The sequence below is a fragment of the Carlito syrichta genome, unplaced genomic scaffold (assembly GCF_000164805.1).
Source record: "Carlito syrichta isolate Samal-C Ts95f unplaced genomic scaffold, Tarsius_syrichta-2.0.1 Scaffold304554, whole genome shotgun sequence".
In the NCBI taxonomy this organism is placed as follows: Eukaryota; Metazoa; Chordata; class Mammalia; order Primates; family Tarsiidae; genus Carlito; species Carlito syrichta.
In genome coordinates, this window is record NW_007248650.1 from 348646 (window position 1) to 365085 (window position 16440).

At 50.9% G+C, this 16440-nt stretch overlaps 1 protein-coding gene across 1 annotated transcript in view; it reads right to left on the minus strand.

Annotated features, from left to right (window-relative positions):
- LTBP2 (latent transforming growth factor beta binding protein 2) overlaps positions 1-8998 on the minus strand; it is a 126899-nt gene extending 117901 nt beyond the window's left edge. The window contains exons 1-5 of the mRNA XM_021713445.1: positions 8811-8998; positions 7620-7898; positions 5842-5893; positions 5112-5155; positions 250-337 (exon numbers count right to left, since the gene is read on the minus strand). Of these exons, the coding sequence (XP_021569120.1) occupies positions 250-337; positions 5112-5155; positions 5842-5893; positions 7620-7898; positions 8811-8998 (651 nt within the window). The remainder of the gene's footprint in view (positions 1-249; positions 338-5111; positions 5156-5841; positions 5894-7619; positions 7899-8810) is intronic.
- Between the last annotated feature and the right edge of the window lie 7442 nt (positions 8999-16440).

Here is a 16440-nt window from a genome sequence, read left to right on the forward strand (position 1 = left end):
CCAAAGCAGTTTTCACATCCCAAGATCAGGAAAATAATAATAGCAATGGTATGCCAGTTATCAGACACTATGCTATGCTCTTGGTATACATTGTTTATTGACTCCTCAAGGGTACCCAAGGAGACAATCATTATTGTCCTAATTTTGCAAATAAAGATACAGATGCTCAGAGAGATTAAGCCACTTGTCCAGGTCACACAGCTTGTGAAGAGTAGGCTGGAACTCGGAGTGGTGTTTGCTCTTAATCACCTCAGTAAAGGAGCTAGGCATGGGGGGTACCAGCTGCCAGCAGCCAGACAGGCTCTCACTTCCGGGCCCCACACAGGCCCCCGGAGAGCTGGCCAAGCCCATGCAGAAGGGCTGTAGGCAGGCCCACCCCTCCATCTGGCAGATGTTCAGATCGTGCTCAGGAACTCATCAGAACACAGCTCCTCCTGGACAAGCCTGGAGACACTTGGCAAACTGATACCTTCCCATTCCCTCAGCCTCCACCAAAGCAGGCCAAAACAAAACAAGTGTGGAAAAACAGCAAATTCAAACCCTGGACTGTCATTTTTCCCTCATTTCAAATCGCCCTCAGGACATCTGATGATTTCCATACTTTGTCATCATCACCTGTGGGGCAGACAGCTTCCGAAGCCCCAAGATAGGGGTCACAGAACCGGTCTTGATGCGCTGTGGCTGCAGTCATCACCCATAATTCCTCTTCCTAGGATCACAGCGGCAATCCATCTGAGACTCTGCTGTAAAACGGTAGAAAAGTAAGTGCTGGCTGGGTGCAGTGGCTCATACCTGTAATCCCAGACTTTGGGAGGCCAAGGCAAGAGGATCACTTGAGCCCAGGAGTTCAAGACCAGCCTGGGCAACATAGCAAGACCTTGTCTCTACAAAAATAAAAAAAATTAGTTGTGCGGTGGCGTGTTTCTGTAGTCCCAGCTACTTGGGAGGCTGAGGCAGGAGGATCAACCTGGATGACTGAGTGAGACCCCGACTCAAAAACACCAAAACCAAAATACCGCATGCTGGGTTTTAGTCTCTGTAGTTTATATGCACATTCTCTTTTTTAATCTTAATTTTTAATGAAGATTTAAAATTTTTTTATCTTTATTTTTTTCTCTCTCTTTTAAACACGATGAAACTGAGGCCTGGAAATATTAAAACATTTGCTTAAGGCCACACAACTCCCAAATGGCAGGCCTGGGACTTGAACCCAGACAACTAAGTCCAGAGTCTGCATCAGTAACTCTCATGCTTTCCGGCAGCCTATGATGAGTCTGACATAAAACATGCAAGTCAAAACAGGAAGACTGTGTGCTGGGGCAGTTGGGGATGCCTCCTGGAGGGGATGGACCCTATGGAATCCTGCAAAAAGGACAGGATGGGTGAAGCAAAAGGAAGAGATTTTAGGCTGGAAGATGATCCCCAAAGTCTCTTGGGACCCAAAAACGGGACACTGGGAGCTCTCCCACCCTTGGAACGTGAGGAGATGCTTCTCCTCTGAAGCAGTGTCCTCTAGCCAACCTGATTGTCCAAGAAAGGACCCAGAGCTTTAGCAGAAACCCACAAGGGTCTGCATCAGGTCTCCAGCATCAGCACGGAGGAAGAGAACTGCAACGGACCCCCTGGGAGGCCCTGGGCATGGGGCTGGCCAGGCCTGGTTGACCATACTGACCACACGATTTGCTTTGTGTTTGGTTTGCTGGGACCATCGCAGGGATGTCCCAGCAGGTATGAACACAGAGGGGCCCATGGACCTGCGAGTCTATAGGGCTCAGAAAACCTTAGGGAGGAGAGCTTCGACTTCACTTAAGCTGTAAAAAGGGTGGGGGCCAGGGAAGGATTCGATTCAAGGCTAGGCAGGCTCCTGGCTGACCACGGTGCTAGAGTCTTCTCCTCCCAAAGGCATGGCTGGGGGGGCCAAGTGCTCCCTACAGATTCAGCCAGCCCTCTCCAGGCCCCACCTGGGGAGTCCCCTTGTTTGGCTGGGGATTACAGATCGGCCAACCAGACGCCCAGCTGCTACCTGTGTATGATTCTATACTTCTTCCTGCATAGTCCCCTTGCATGAGTGTGTGTCACAAGCCTTCCCATGAAGCAGAGTTAAACTGGGACCTGATCTACTAGGATCCCAGTGGCTGTGCCCCATCACAGACATACCAGGTCATGGTCTGTAGATTAACAAGAGCCCCAGTGATTTGAATGCACATAAGGTTTGAGAAACATGGTCAGGCACAATGGCTCACACCTATAATCCCACACTTTGGGAGACTGAGGCGGGAGGATCATTTGGGGCCAGGCGTTCGAGCCTGGGCAACAAAGCGAGACCCCGCCATGATGACTTTGTATGGACTGAGATGCTGAGGGTGGGGTGCTATGGGAACTTGCTGACCTGAAGCTGGCCAGGACGGGATGTCATGGGCCCACTTAGCAGGACTGAGAATTAGAATAAAATGCCATCACCAGGCAGTGTGTTGCTGAAGCTGCTAGTCAGTGCCCAGCATAACTCAGACGCTTTGTGACCGTATCTGCATGAACATGTCTATCATCGGAAACCATGTGTTGTCTGGGCTGACTGGTTCGGTGAATGTCTCTGAATGTTCTTAGGTCCAAGAGAGCCCTGGGGAGCAATGTGTCACACAAGCACTCTCTCCCAGAAGCTGGTCAGAGGGACAGGTCCAGGGAGAGCTGGGTCAGTGCTGACCAACTGAGGCCTAAAGGGGAACATGTGTGTCCTGGCCCCCATCCTGGCTCTCACAGGCACCAGAGGGATTTCTGAGTCACCCTCACCTGTCCCTTTTCACTTAGTCCTGGCCTGTCCCGGCCCAGTGAGGCTGCAGCCAGAGGCAGCCTGAAAAGAACTGGCCAGCACTTCTGAAAGCCAGGCTGAAGCCAGAAGACTCTTCTCGGCTCAGGACCCCACATGAGAAGCCTGGGGCTCCCGTCACACGTGTGCTCAGCTCTCCCTGCCCAGCTTACTTTCCGACTTTGCCTGTGGTCATGTATGTGCATCTTTCACTCTCCACCACACTCCAAGTCGCTGCTGCTCAAAGTGTGGTCCAGGCCAGCAGCATCAGTGTCACACGGGAGCAGTTAGATTGCAGAATGGCAGACCTCATCTCAGACACAGCAGATCATAGTCTGTTTATTAACAAGAGCCCCGGGGCTTTGAATGCATATTAAAGTTTGAGAAACATGACCAGGTGCAGTGGCTCATACCAGTTATCACTTTGGGAGGCCAAGGCAGGAGGATCACTTGAGACCAGGAGTTCAAGACCAGTCTGGGCAACATAGCGAAACCTCATCTCTTGAAACAACAACAACAACAACAAAAGGCCAGGCTCGGTGGCTCAGCCTGTAATCCCGGCACTTTGGGAAGCCGAGATGAGTGGATTGCCTGAGCCCACGGGTTCGAGACCCGCCTGGGCAACTTGGCAAGACCTCATCTTTACAATAAGTCAAAAACTAGCCAGGCGTGGTAGCATGCGCCTGTAGTTCCAGCTTCTTGGAAGGCTGAGGCGGAAGGATTGCTGGAGCCTAGCAGGGCAAGGCTGCAGTGGCTGGGAGTGTGCCACTGTACTCTGGTCTGGGTGACAGAGTGAGACTCCAACTCAAAAAAAAAAAAAGTTTGAGAAACACTGCTTCTTGAAAGCAGGAGTGAACCCTGGCAGGGTTATCTTTGTACAACTAAGCTTTTGTGTCCCAGGTGCTTGCCAGTAAGTAGGTGCTCGGTAAATACATGCTTTAGCTCTTCATTTTGAAATAACTGTAGACTTAGAGAAAAGGTGGAAAAAGGGAAGAGTGTTCACATGCACCTTCACCTGGTCTTCCCTAATACTAGTAGCTTGCATAACCAGAGTGCAATTACCAAGTTAACATGGGGACATTACCACAGGCATAAGACTATTAACTCAAGTACATACTCTTTTTTGATTTCCTCAGTTTCTTCCCTAATGTCCTTTTTCCGTTCATGGCATTTAGTTATTGAATCTCTTCAGTTTCCTCTCATCTGTGACAGCTCTTTAGTCTGTCCTTTCTTTCATGACCTTGACTTTTTCAATGAATACTTCTCAGTGACTGTGTGGTCTATCTTTCAATTTGGGTGTGCCTGCTGATTTCTTGTGAATAGATGAGGTTATGCATTTTGGGTGAGAACACCTTGGAAGTGATGCTGTTGACACGTCCTGTTGCTGATGATGTTAACCTTGATAACTTAGGTAAGCCTGTCTGCCAGGTTTCTCCACTCTAAAGCCACCACTACCCTTCCTTCTTTAATTAATAATTATCTCAGGAGAGATATTTTGGGACTACACAAACTTTCTCCCATTGATTTTTGACATCTGTCACTGGTAGATCTCACCTACAATTTTTACTGTTGTGTTTGACTAATTGTGATTTTGTATTTCCCTCACTTTTCAACATTTATTTATTTATTTTTGTTGGAGTCTCACTCTGTCGCCCAGGTTGGAATGCAGTGGCACACTCACAGCCACTGCAGCCTTGACCTGCTGGGCTCAGGTGATCCTTATGCCTCCGCCTTCCAAGTAGCTGGGTCCACAGGCGCATGCTACCACATCTGGCTGCTTTTTGATTTATTGTAGAGACGAGGTCTCGCCAAGTTGCCCAGGCTGGTCTCGAACCCCTGGACTCAGGTAATCCTCTCGCCTCGGCCTCCTAAAGTGCTGGGATTACAAGTTTGAGCCACTGTACCCGGCTCAACATTTATTAATTAAATTCTTCTGTAAAGAAGTGTTGTTCCTTCTTCCCCCACTTATTTTTTTAATTCAATTACAGTGGGATTCATGGATTTATCCCGTGGGTTATAAGTCAATATTATTATTATTTCATATTCTTGCTTAAATGGTTCCTGCCCCCACAAGTTGGCTGTTGTGTCCTTTCAACATGCCCATCCTCTTCTAAGTCCTTCATTATTCTCTGGTACCACAAGTTGGTCCAGACTCATCTTTTCAGTAAAGCTGGAATGAATGAATAGCAGAAGGAGAAAGTGGGCCAGACATATAAACTCAGCTTTTTTGTGGTTCTTCAACCAGGAAACTTTATGGAATTCGATTTTCAGCTGGGAGCAGTCTCAGATGCCCCACAGAACCACTCACCTCACTGCTCCACAAGCCTTGCAGAGGTTGGAGACACTCTTCACCTACAGACAAAGGAAGCTGCATCTGTGGACACTGGAAACTGGAAAGCTGGCTTGCCCTGAAAGTTCGAGTCCCAGACTCTGCACATATGCCACATGGTCCGAGGAGCGCTTAAGAGTGCCGGAGCCAGATACCTTGGTAAGAATCCTTATATCTACTTACTGTGTAACTGCCTCTTGCCTCAGTTTCCCCATCACTAAAATGCAGGGATGATGACAGTTTTGCCATGGAATTGTGTAAGGACCGAGTTTAAATGTGTACATTGCTTGAAAGAGGTCTTGGCATGGGTAGACATTCAGTAACCGTGGGCCAGGAATCTGGCAGTTCTAGCAATGAGCTCCTTCTGCCAAGTCCACTCAGCAATTGTTTCCTGAGCATCTATACTCTACATGCACACTCTACATGAGTCCTGGGGTCTCAGCAGTGAACAAGAGAGACCACGTCACTGCTCTCACAGGGCTCACATTCTCCTGGAATAAAAAAAAAGTCGAACCTCACAAAAGCCTGCATGACTTCTTAAGACAGTGGCTGCGTCTTTGTCACCCAGTAAAACCATTCCCCTCCTGGCGTGTCCATTCTCCCTTGGGGAGCCCCTGGGACCACATGACTCTGGCATGGGCCAATCACAGCACAGTACCTCCCCAGCCACAGTGACTGGTCCTGGCAAGGACACATGGCCCCTCAGTACCAGCGAGATGTTTGCTGGGGGCTCCTTCTGGGAAGGTCCATGGAGCTGAGAGCTGCAGGGCAGAAGGCAAGCGGCCTGAGAGTGAGGCCAGCAGCATGAAGGCTGAGCCAAGGGTGGAGGGCAAAGCCCTGAATCATGAATGGGCCTGAAGTCTGTCCTGTACTGGACTTCTCAGCTACACAAGCCAATAACATCCCTCTTACTACTTACCACTGAACAGGTGCTAGACCTACTGCAGTACCCAGGAAGCGGGCACCAACAGGAAGCTGGCACTCATCCTGAGCCCCGGTCTTGCTCTAGTGCACCTTAGTATCCTCCCTTGCCCTGAGGTGTAAAACACACACCCCGTCCCATTCCATCTCACTCCCCACTTCGCCCACCCTTGCCTCCCTCCTGAGGAAGCCCTCACCCCTGCAGGAGAATCTCCCTCCTACTTACCCAGTTTCCCTTCCAAACTCTCCTCCCAAGCCTCTTCTTGCCAGACTCTTCTGACTGAACTCCCAGCCCTTTGTGTTGCCTCTTGTGCCCTGGCCTCCTTTCTCCAGAGGATGGAGGAGCTGGTGCTTAGTCTCAGATGGCAAGCAGGAGTCACAGCTGGGTCCACACCTTAGAGTGTCCCCTTCTATGACCTAATCTCCGTCTCTAGTGTCTTCCTGTCACTCCAGGCCTGAGCAGCCTCAGGGCAGACTCAAGGGTGTTGGAGTTCCGTTCTGTTAGAAGGCCAAGTCCTAGGAGTAGACAACCAAACTCTTACATTCTTTGGGAAGATTTCCATCTCACTTCTCCAACATTCTAGGGTATCTACTGGCTGAGCCACTTGGTTGCACATTAACTTATGACATTTCCTGTGCTATTCTCTGACTCCTCTCAAGCTCTCACTGTAAGGCTCACCTCTTTGGACCACGAGCTTAGCACAGAGCTCAATAAACATCAAATGAAAAAATGAGTGGGCTGGATTCGGTGGCTCAGCCTGTAATCCAAGCACTTTGGGAGGACGAGGCTAGTGGGTTGTCTGAGCCCGCAGATTCAAGACCATAGCCCGGACAACTTAGCGAGACCTTGTCTCTACAATAAATCAGAAATTAGCTGGGTGTGGTAGTGGGTGCCTGTAGGGCTGAGACGGAAGGATCGCTGGAGCCCAGCAGGTCGATGCTGGGGTGGCCGTCAGTGTGTCACTGCACTCCAACCTGGGTGACAGAGTGAGAATCCAACTCAAAAAAAAAAGGAAGGAAAGAAATGAGTGGTTGAATAAATGAATTATTGAATGAACGGTGAGATGAATGAATGAATGAATAGATTAATAAGGAGAGGCAGTAAGAGGCCAGGGTGCAGCAGTAGAGGGTCAAAAAGCCCTGGGAGGATGGGCCTGATCCCAGGGAGGGGGTAAACAGCTACCCACAAAGACACTGGAGAAAGGTGTTTACACAAAGCCCACTTATTAGCTTTAAAAAAACATGTTTTCATAGGTCAGGTGCGGTGGCTCAAGCCTGTAATTCCAGTACTTTGGGAGGCTGAGGAGAGAGGATTGCCTGAGCTCAGGGGTTCGAGACCAACTTGGCAAGACTTCATCTCTATAATAAATCACAAAAATCAGCCGGGCACAGTGGTGCAGGCCTGTAGTTCCAGCAACTTGGAAGGCTGAGGCGGAAGGATCACCTGCTAAGTCGAGTCTGCAGTGGCCGTGAGCGTGCCACTGCACTCCAGCCTGGGCAACAGAGTGAGACTCTGACTCAAACAAACAAACAAACAACAACAACAACAAAAAACATGTTTTCTACACAACCACCATTTTCAAGGACTTTGTGCATCTTCTCTTCATGTGGCCATCCTTGGCTGTTGTGGGCTCAGCCTTGGTATCCCACTTCCCAGTCTGGGTGGACAGGTTGGTTATGCCACAGGGGGTGGGGGACCTGGGGATCCAGTGGACTGGGGTGCCTCTCAGAGCCCTTCGGCAAGGACCCACGTCCCCTGCAGGCCAGAACCAGAGGTCCCCTCTCCCCCTGAAGGCCCCCTTGTCCTCACGGTGCCCCTGACTCTCCAGCCAGGCTCCACTGGCCCTGCAGGTGGGGCAGCACACCCCGAGGGAGTCACAGAGGCTGTGTGGAGTGGACGGGGCTCTGGCAGGAAAGCCTAGGGATGTGAGCCTGAGCCCGGGTGAGTGCAACTCAGATGGGAAGCAGATGTGGGGACGCTGGGAGTCCCTGCTGCAGTGCTTCAGGCCCACCTTGGAGGACACAGGCCTCCCCCACAGGGCGCAATGGGCGCTGAGGAAACCTAGCCAGAAGCCCACGCTCTGCCGCGCCCTCTCCTCTCACCCTCCCTTCAGGCAGCTAAGAACTCCTTCCTCTCATTCTCAGAGGGCATGTCTGTTCTCCCTGCCTCTCCTCTCTCTCCCCTCCCTCTTCTCTCTCCATTTCTTTCTCCCACTTCTCACTCTCCTCCCTCGTCTTCCCCCTCCGTCTCTCTCCCTCCCCTCTCTCTGTCTCTATCTCTCTGTCTTCATGTCACCGCCTGTCTTGCTGTCTCTTGCTCTCAGATGTTCTCTGACTCCATCTATATCTGTCTGTCTCTGCCTCTCCCTCCCCTCCCCTTCCCCCTCCTGGCTGCTGCCCAAGGCCAGTGCCCCTGCCCTCCATGCTTGGACAAGTCTGCCAATCAGCTTGAACCCCTAGGGTGAGGAACAGGAAGAACAGGCCAAGGGCAGACAGCAGTCCCAGGTCCACGAAGGAAGGCGATTTCAAGCCAGAGAGGCCAGGAGGGCCGAGGCCAAGAATTTCTCACTTACCCGCGGGATTGGATATTTAGTCTGAGGGGGGAGGGCAGGTGGCAACCCGCCGGGAGCTCCCAAGCCTGCAAGAACAGCTCTGCCCAGCCCTGGCCACGTTAGGTTCACTCAGTGTGACATCTCTCCCCCTCCTGGCCTGGGCCCAGCCCTCTCAGCACCGGGGAGAGGCAGCACAGCTGGGTACCTGGTCACAATCTCCCCCAGGGACGTGGGCCCAGGTGGAGGACAGGCGAGGGTGGAGCACGCTTGTGTTCTCCACTTCTCTCCAAAAAGTTGGCGCAGCCCTTCCTTCTCAGCCCCTGCGAGGCCCCAGGCGGCCTCTGAAAGCAAATGTGTTTTTTCTTTGGCATGTCTACAGTCTAAACACTGCATCCAATCGATACAGCTTTGCATTTAGTTGTCTAGGGTCCGTCCACAGCCCTCTGAGCTCTCAGGCAGGACCTCAGGAGCATCTGTGGCACATTCCTGAGGCCACTAGCAACCTTACAGTTTAATTTTAAATTCATACACAGGCTGTGAATGCTATACAACTTTTGGGGGCAACTTGAGGGACACACTGAAAACTACCCAAAAATAGACTCTTGCCCTTCCCAGGAGACCTGAATCGTTTAGAGGCAACTTCCCAAGCGCCTTTGCACAGGAGAGGGAGGATGCTGTCAGGAGGCAGCGGCCACCTCCCTGGTGCTTTGGAGCTCTGCAGGCCTGTCTTCCTACCAGCAGATACCCACTCCAGTGTCCACAGGCACCTGTGGCCTCCAGAATGAGGCTGGCATGGAGGGGGCATCACTGCACCATGAGGCGTGGTCCCAGGAAGCCTGGTATGGTAGTTGAACTCCGGGATCTGGAATCCCTCCTGCATCGAGCGCCTTTTACCTACATGCTTGGCACTGCTAGACGGGCGGGGGCGGGGGGGCGGTATGTGATGGTGAACAGGCAGAGGCTCCACTCATGGAGGAGACAAACAGGTGCTGAACCCTGGAATATGGCTGAGGGAAGAGCAAGCAGAGCACCCCACAGCTGGGGGAGACCCTGGGCAGGTCACAGCAGAGTCTCTGAGCCTCAGTTTCTTTGCCCATAAAATGCGAGTGATAACAGGGTTCCTTTGAGGACTCAGTGAAGGAATCGGTACGTGATAACTAACAGTCACAATAAACCACTCATGAGACCACCAGCCAAGCCGGTCAGTAGCCTCATGAGACCACCAGCCAAGCCAGTCAGTAGCAGACAGGGCACGGGGACAGCAGAGGCTGTCGCTGCTCTGCCTGCGTGCCCTCAGACCCTCTGCTATTGCAGGATATGTGGTTCACTCTCAACAGCGACACCTGCGTCTTTGTCTGCAAACTACCCTCAGGAACCTGCTCTGGCCACCTGCATGGGGAGGTTAGTGCTGGGAGATCACTTCCCTGACCCCCCACAGGCAGGCCAACCAGTGACCCTGGGTAGAAGCGGGTAAATCCGCTTCCATCTCCAGAGCTCCCTGCAGCCTGAGCCACTTCCCCTCTGCAGCCGTCCATTCCACCTTGTATCCTTGCTTGGCCTCCTCTTCGCAGTGCCCTCCCCAACTCCTGGGAAGATTCCGAAGAAATCACCACTTCCACACTTATCCCTGCTGCCGGGTCTGCTTTTGGGAACACATCTGAAGACACTGGGAAATGCCAAGTAAACATTAGGAGGTGTCTCCTAAGCTGTGTGACCCTGTCTTCCTGCAGAGCGCCCTCTGGCCAAGGCAAGGCCTCCCAAGCTTCTGAGAAATCAGTCGCAACAACACAATAGCCTTCTCACTCTAGGGGAAATCTGTGCGCCTTGTACTTGAACATAGCAAAGGCCAGCTCCATGGAAAGCAGACGGCCCCTGGCATGTAGCTCTCAGCTCTCAGTTCAGGAAACTGTCTGGGCTGCTGGTTTCAGGACTCTGTGTCCTCTCTCCAGAGACTTGCACAGGATGCCAAAAAGTGGCATGAAATTCATATTTAGTGACTGCAATCTTCCTCTGCTCCTGGGAACCCCAGCAGTCATCCTGAAGCTAATCCTTTGGTGCCCCTCTTCCCAAGCTCCCATAAAAGGGGACAAGGGACAGCCATGTGGGCAGAGATGTATGGCAGCTGGCAGGGCCAGGGCCAGGGCCAGAAGCTGGTTGGGATTATTTTTCTGGGCTTTATGCTGTTTGTGGTGTTTACCAGCTTTTTAAGTTTTATAATGTTTTAATTTTTTGCTTATTCCAAATAAATATTCTCCTTCATGCCTAATTTTGTATTCTTTCCTCAAGAGATCTCAAAACGATATACGTGTTAGACAACAGAACACCTCCATATACCCTGACCATCTGACACTGGACTAGCTTCTGTCTCAGCCTTGTTTCTCCTCTCCTATCGTGTGTCACCTGAACCAGTCAGCACAGAATGTGGCAGAGATATTCCGCAAACCATTTATATTCAGGATGGCTAGCAGTAAATATATTACACAACATAAACATGTGATACATAACCCAACTGAGTGTTTGCCCAACATAACCAAATGAATAAATTACAGAAGGCCCAACTGACTATATTCCCAATTCAAATTCCCTTAGCTACACCCCCAAATGCCAAGCCACCCCACCACTGCCTGACATGAAGGGAGGTGGGACAGAGAGGAAATCAAGGTGGTGAGCTACATCAATTCATTGTTTTTGTTTTGTTTTGTTTTGTTTTGTTTTAAGAGCTATGGTCTCCCTCTGTTGCCCAGGTTGGAGTGCAGTGGCATGATCACAGCTCACTGCAGCCTTGACCTCCTGGGTTCAAGCAATCCTCCTGAGTTGCTGGGATCACAGGGGCATGCCACCACACCCAGCTACCACTTTTAAAAAAAAGTTTACCTTAGTAAACTTACCTTAATACTACTAAATATATGACTTTAAAGAAATATATGACCTTGGAAGAAACTGGTGCAGGTAAGGGCCGAAGTGTAAACCTCATTAGCCTCTCAGAAAATTGGACTCCGCTAGTTGGAACTGCTGTGAGGTTAGGCACACAATATTTTAAGGTCTGTGGGTTTTAGCCACATCCTGTGTGTGAGGGAGGAGGTGATTCAATATTGTTTGGGGATCTCCTCCTCAGTGTCCCTCCACCCCAAATCCATGGCAGCAAGACCCTGCAGCCCCACAGGGCAAGGCTGAGGAGGGAAGGCTGGGGTCACAACTGACAGTGAGTCTGGCTCCTGGGCTATACTTCCTGGTAGGAGACAGCAGTATTCAATAAGCCCAACTGCCCCTCTTCTTTTGCGTTTTCTCATTTGTTTATGCCCTTAATTTTAAGCCAAACTTTCTTCTGAAGAAATGCCAGGTTTGTCTTTGCTGAATGAAAAGGCAAAGGCATCTAGCTCCACCTGGGGCCAGGCCACGGCCTGTGCCAGTGGCTGTGGGAGAGGCAGTGCCAGCATTTACAGGATGCTCTGTGACTTACGAAGCATTTTCCACGTCCATTATCTCGCTTGAGCTTCATGCTCCACCTGTGGGGTGCCCTGCAGCAATGTAGAATCGGTATCTCCCAGTTAGAGTTAAGAGCAGCTAAGCCATTTATGCAAGAGTACACCACTAGCAAGTGGCTAGGTTGAAATTTGAACCCAGATCTTCCAAATTCAAATCCACAACATAACCAAAGACAGACTGCTACCAATACTGATGGTGATAATCTTCTTTTAGGCTTCATATGTGTCAGCCACAGTGCTAGCCCTTTTGATAAATTCTCATATTTCATGCTCACATCCTCCGACAGAGCTGAGTCTGAAGGACAAGGAGGCTGGACGAGAGGGCCACAGTCCTCGCAGAGTGCACAAGAGGGGTGAAGGAACACGGTAGGCCCAGGCCGAGAGGGTTCAGACGGCATCAAGAGTCGGCCATGTTTTTGAGCTGCTCTGGGCCTCTGCAGTCAGGCGGGCCCCCGGACCTTCCGCCAGCACATGCTTCTCTTGGTGGGAAGAGGCTTCTCCCACATAACCCAGCCCTGGAAGCAGCAGCTAGAAGAGGCCTGTGACCTGTCACTACCCCATGACGCTTCTCTGCAAGACAGAGGCCTGCCAAGGTGAGTTGGTGTGTCAACTGAGGTTCCCAAACTTCTAGCCCAGAGGCATGCTTGGCTCCCAGTGCTGGGTTTTGAAGTTCCTTGGGGCTCCTGGTGGCCCACGGGCCTTGGTCAGCTCTTGTCGTTCACTCCTTGTCCATTCCCCATTAGGGGCCTGGAGCCCAGCCAACTCCCTGAGGCGCCACCCCTCAGCTTATTTGGGTTGGGAGGTAGAGGGGCAACCCTCTGCCTGGGAGAAGAGGAAGTAGGAAGCACACCCTCTGCCCTGAAGCCTCAGGAGGCAGAGGGGAGGACTGGACTGAGTAGTACTTGCTGGGTCAACTCGCTGGGGTCCATCTCCCTGGCTCAGGGGATGAGCAGAGCACTGGCAACTCTCTTACCAGGTTCTCTGGACTTGACTGTTCTGCACCAAGTGCCACCTTCCTCAAGTTGGTGTGCGAAAAGGTGTTGGGCCAACTTGACACCTGGACTCATCCCCTGTACATGTAATCTTGGGCAAACTACTTCTGTGCCAAAGCTTCCTCATCTGTAAAATGGGAATAATGACTATCTTTAGCTTACAGATTTTTTTTTTGAGTCAGAGTCTCTCTCTTGTTCAGGCTGGAGTGCAGTGGCACTACAGCTCACTGCAGTCTTGACCTCCTGTGCTCAGGTGATGCTTCCACCTCAGCCTCCTGAGTAGCGAGGACTACAGGTACACTCCAACACGCCCAATTAATTTTTTAAATGTTTTGTAGAGACAAGGTCTCACTGTGTTGCCCAAGCTGGTTTTGTACTCCTGGCCTCAAGCAATTCTCCTGCCTTGGCCTTCCAAAATGCTGGGATTACAGGAGTGAGCCACCACACCCAGCCTAAATTATAGATTGATGTGAATAGTAAATGAGTTAATCCAGGCAACATGGTTAGAACAGGGTCTGGCACAGAGTAGGCACACATGAGATGTTAGAGGCTGCTATTATTACAAGAGTTCTGACATTTCTCCCTTTGGCTCCCCAGTATTTTCCCTTGGGTGTTTTCTGTCACTTAAAATGGACTGAGATTTCAGGGCAAGTGATAAGAGAAATTTGTAAACGACTCCTAGTGAGACTGAGGGTGCCAGGACTGCTTTTGCTCCCCTCCCACTGCCTCCAGCTCCAGGCCAGCAGGAAGGCTCTGCTCACCGGGTATGTTTCAGCTCACACACAGCTGCATGCTGCAGCCCTGGTCTGATACCTCATTAGCACCTCCGGCTGCACTAATCACTTCAGCTTGCTTCCTAGGCCTTTGCAAAGGCTGAGCTGCCTTGGAAGAGCAGCTCCTGTGAGGTAAGCCTAGGTTTCCTCAGCTAGTCCTAATCCCTTCCCCTTTACCCAGGAAGTGAACAACTTACTATTTAGATTCTAGTGATATATCTTTCTCTTTGTATGTAGGTATGGATATATATTTTTCAACAGGTCAACTCCTTACTCCACTGCAGGCTCTGCAACCTAACTCGCAAATGGCTCCCTGAGCCCTTCTCTTCCTCCTTGTCCCACACCTGCAGACCCGCCCTCACCCTTGCCACCCGCAGTTTGGTACAGGAGTCAGGCGAGAAGGCAAGGGCCCAATTGGAAGCAGATGTTTGGGACGATGAGTGAGGCTGGGGTGGAGACAATAGGAAGGATGTGGCCCCTGCTAGAACTGCTTGGTGCTCTGACCCACTGCCAAGGCTAAGAAAAATAGAGTGACTGTTCCTGGTTAAATACCCAGCTGCTACTCATGCCAAACTTTCCGGGCCTCAATCCTCAGTCTCTGGCTCTGCTTCCAGAGCTCTCCAGAACTTTGTGCCAACCACTATCTTGGCCCCTTCTTCCCACCACGCCAAGCCCCTAAGCACAGCCTCACCCCCAAAAGTCAGGACTGGAGTTTTGCTTTTCCACCCGTTAACCCACAATGGCATTTTTTGAGCCAAAACCGAAGATATGGTCTCACAAGAGGTTTTTGCTGATTCTGGGTATGAGTCTGTCTGGACGACATGGCTTGGGTGCCAAACAAGAGTTGTAAGGTTTAGAAGCATAACAGGTCAGAATCATTGCAACCTGAACCACTATGGAGTGTGCAGACGGATGGCTGGTGACCTGCATCCCTCAGAACACTTCCAGAGCTGAGCATGAGAGCCTGCAGGGACCCAACAGCATGTGTGTCTTTCCCTGATCGCGATATCAAACACTAGCTCTGTAAGAGAACACCCGAGTTTAATCCCACTGCTTTACTTTTCAAGGAGACACAAGTTGGCATGATCATGAACAAGGTTTCGGAGGAGAAATTCCTTTGGAAAAGGGAGCCTAAAGGAAGAGCTGGTTTTCCCAGAGGCAATGGCCTGACCCAAGTCCATCCAGCTGCAATCCAAGTCAGAAGCTGGCAGATCAACTTTAAGATCCACCCAAGCCCCAGGGAGGACTGGGTGTCAGCTGCAGCACTTGACAGAGAGACAACTGGGGACTGCTTTTGGGTTTGATTAACATTCAGGGAAACTGCAGCAAAGCTCAATGTTTCCACCCATAGTGTTCACAACCAATGGCTATTCATAAGGTTGATTTGCCTCTTCATGCCACCTGGTTCACTGGCAATGGCATTCCTTTGACTTTCCTATGCCACCCTGATTATTCTGACTATAATACAAACCCTTCTGATGACTGTTAGTGTTGGAGACCCCTCCTTCCCCCTGTCCACTCAAGATTGTAATTTCATTCACTGAGCTGCCGGCTACTGGCCAGGCCCCCGCTGCCAAAGTCAACACCTCAGGCCTGCTTTGTCTGCGAGAGCAGACTAAAGGGAGAGTGGGTTCTCAGCTCATGGTCCCCTTTCCCGGCCTGTCCCAGGGCCTGCCCAGGTGATGGCCTATTTATGGCACAATAAAGCCCTTGCTCCTTGGGTCTCTTGGTTTGGAGTCCATCTTTAGAGTGTTCGTTCTTCTCTGAAAGTCAACAGAAATATCTCCTCCCCTTTGTATAGGCAGCTAGACAGATTTCACTTGCAGTTCTTACTCTATAATATGGAAAGTCTTCAAACACCACCCCCCTCACCCCCACCCCACTCAAAACTAAAAAGGAGGAAACTAGGGGGGTGGGGGAGTGGTGATGGGTTTGGATGTCGAAGCCTCAGCAGAGAAACTGAGGAAAATGGGTTGTTGATTTGTCTGTCCCCGCCCCGCTCCCAAGACTGAGCTGCTCAGAGGCAGGGATCACTGTCTAGCTTGCGTGTCCTCCCACACAGGAAATGTCTGCTGAAATGTGGAGACAGACCCACAAAACTTACAGAAAGGGAGGCTTGGTGATGAAACAGAAACACCAGATTAGGGAGTGGGGGAGGAACATTTATAGGAAATAAAAAGACAACTTGGAGTAGGACTGGACTTAGGAGACCCAGCACAAAATGACAACACCCACATAATCTTCCTGTTACTCAATAACACAACATTTTGTTTTCAACATAACATAAAAGCCATCAAAGGCTCTCTAGCTGGCTTGCAAACACTCCGATATCCCTGACTCTACTAATGGGCAAAGAGAATGTCTTGGCAACTCCTTCAAGTGAGAGTTCTGTGGAGAGAGGGAGCACTGTTGGTCTGCAAAGGATGGGAGGGTTCAGAAAGTCCTTCATGTGCAAATCCACAATGTAGGTGAAGCGGGGGCTGTGGAAACAGTGACTTCTTCCAAGAGAGCCCTTGCCCTGGAGAAAACACTGTACTTATATTGTCAACAGAATCACAGTCTCGTTTGGGGGGGGGGGGGGGGGG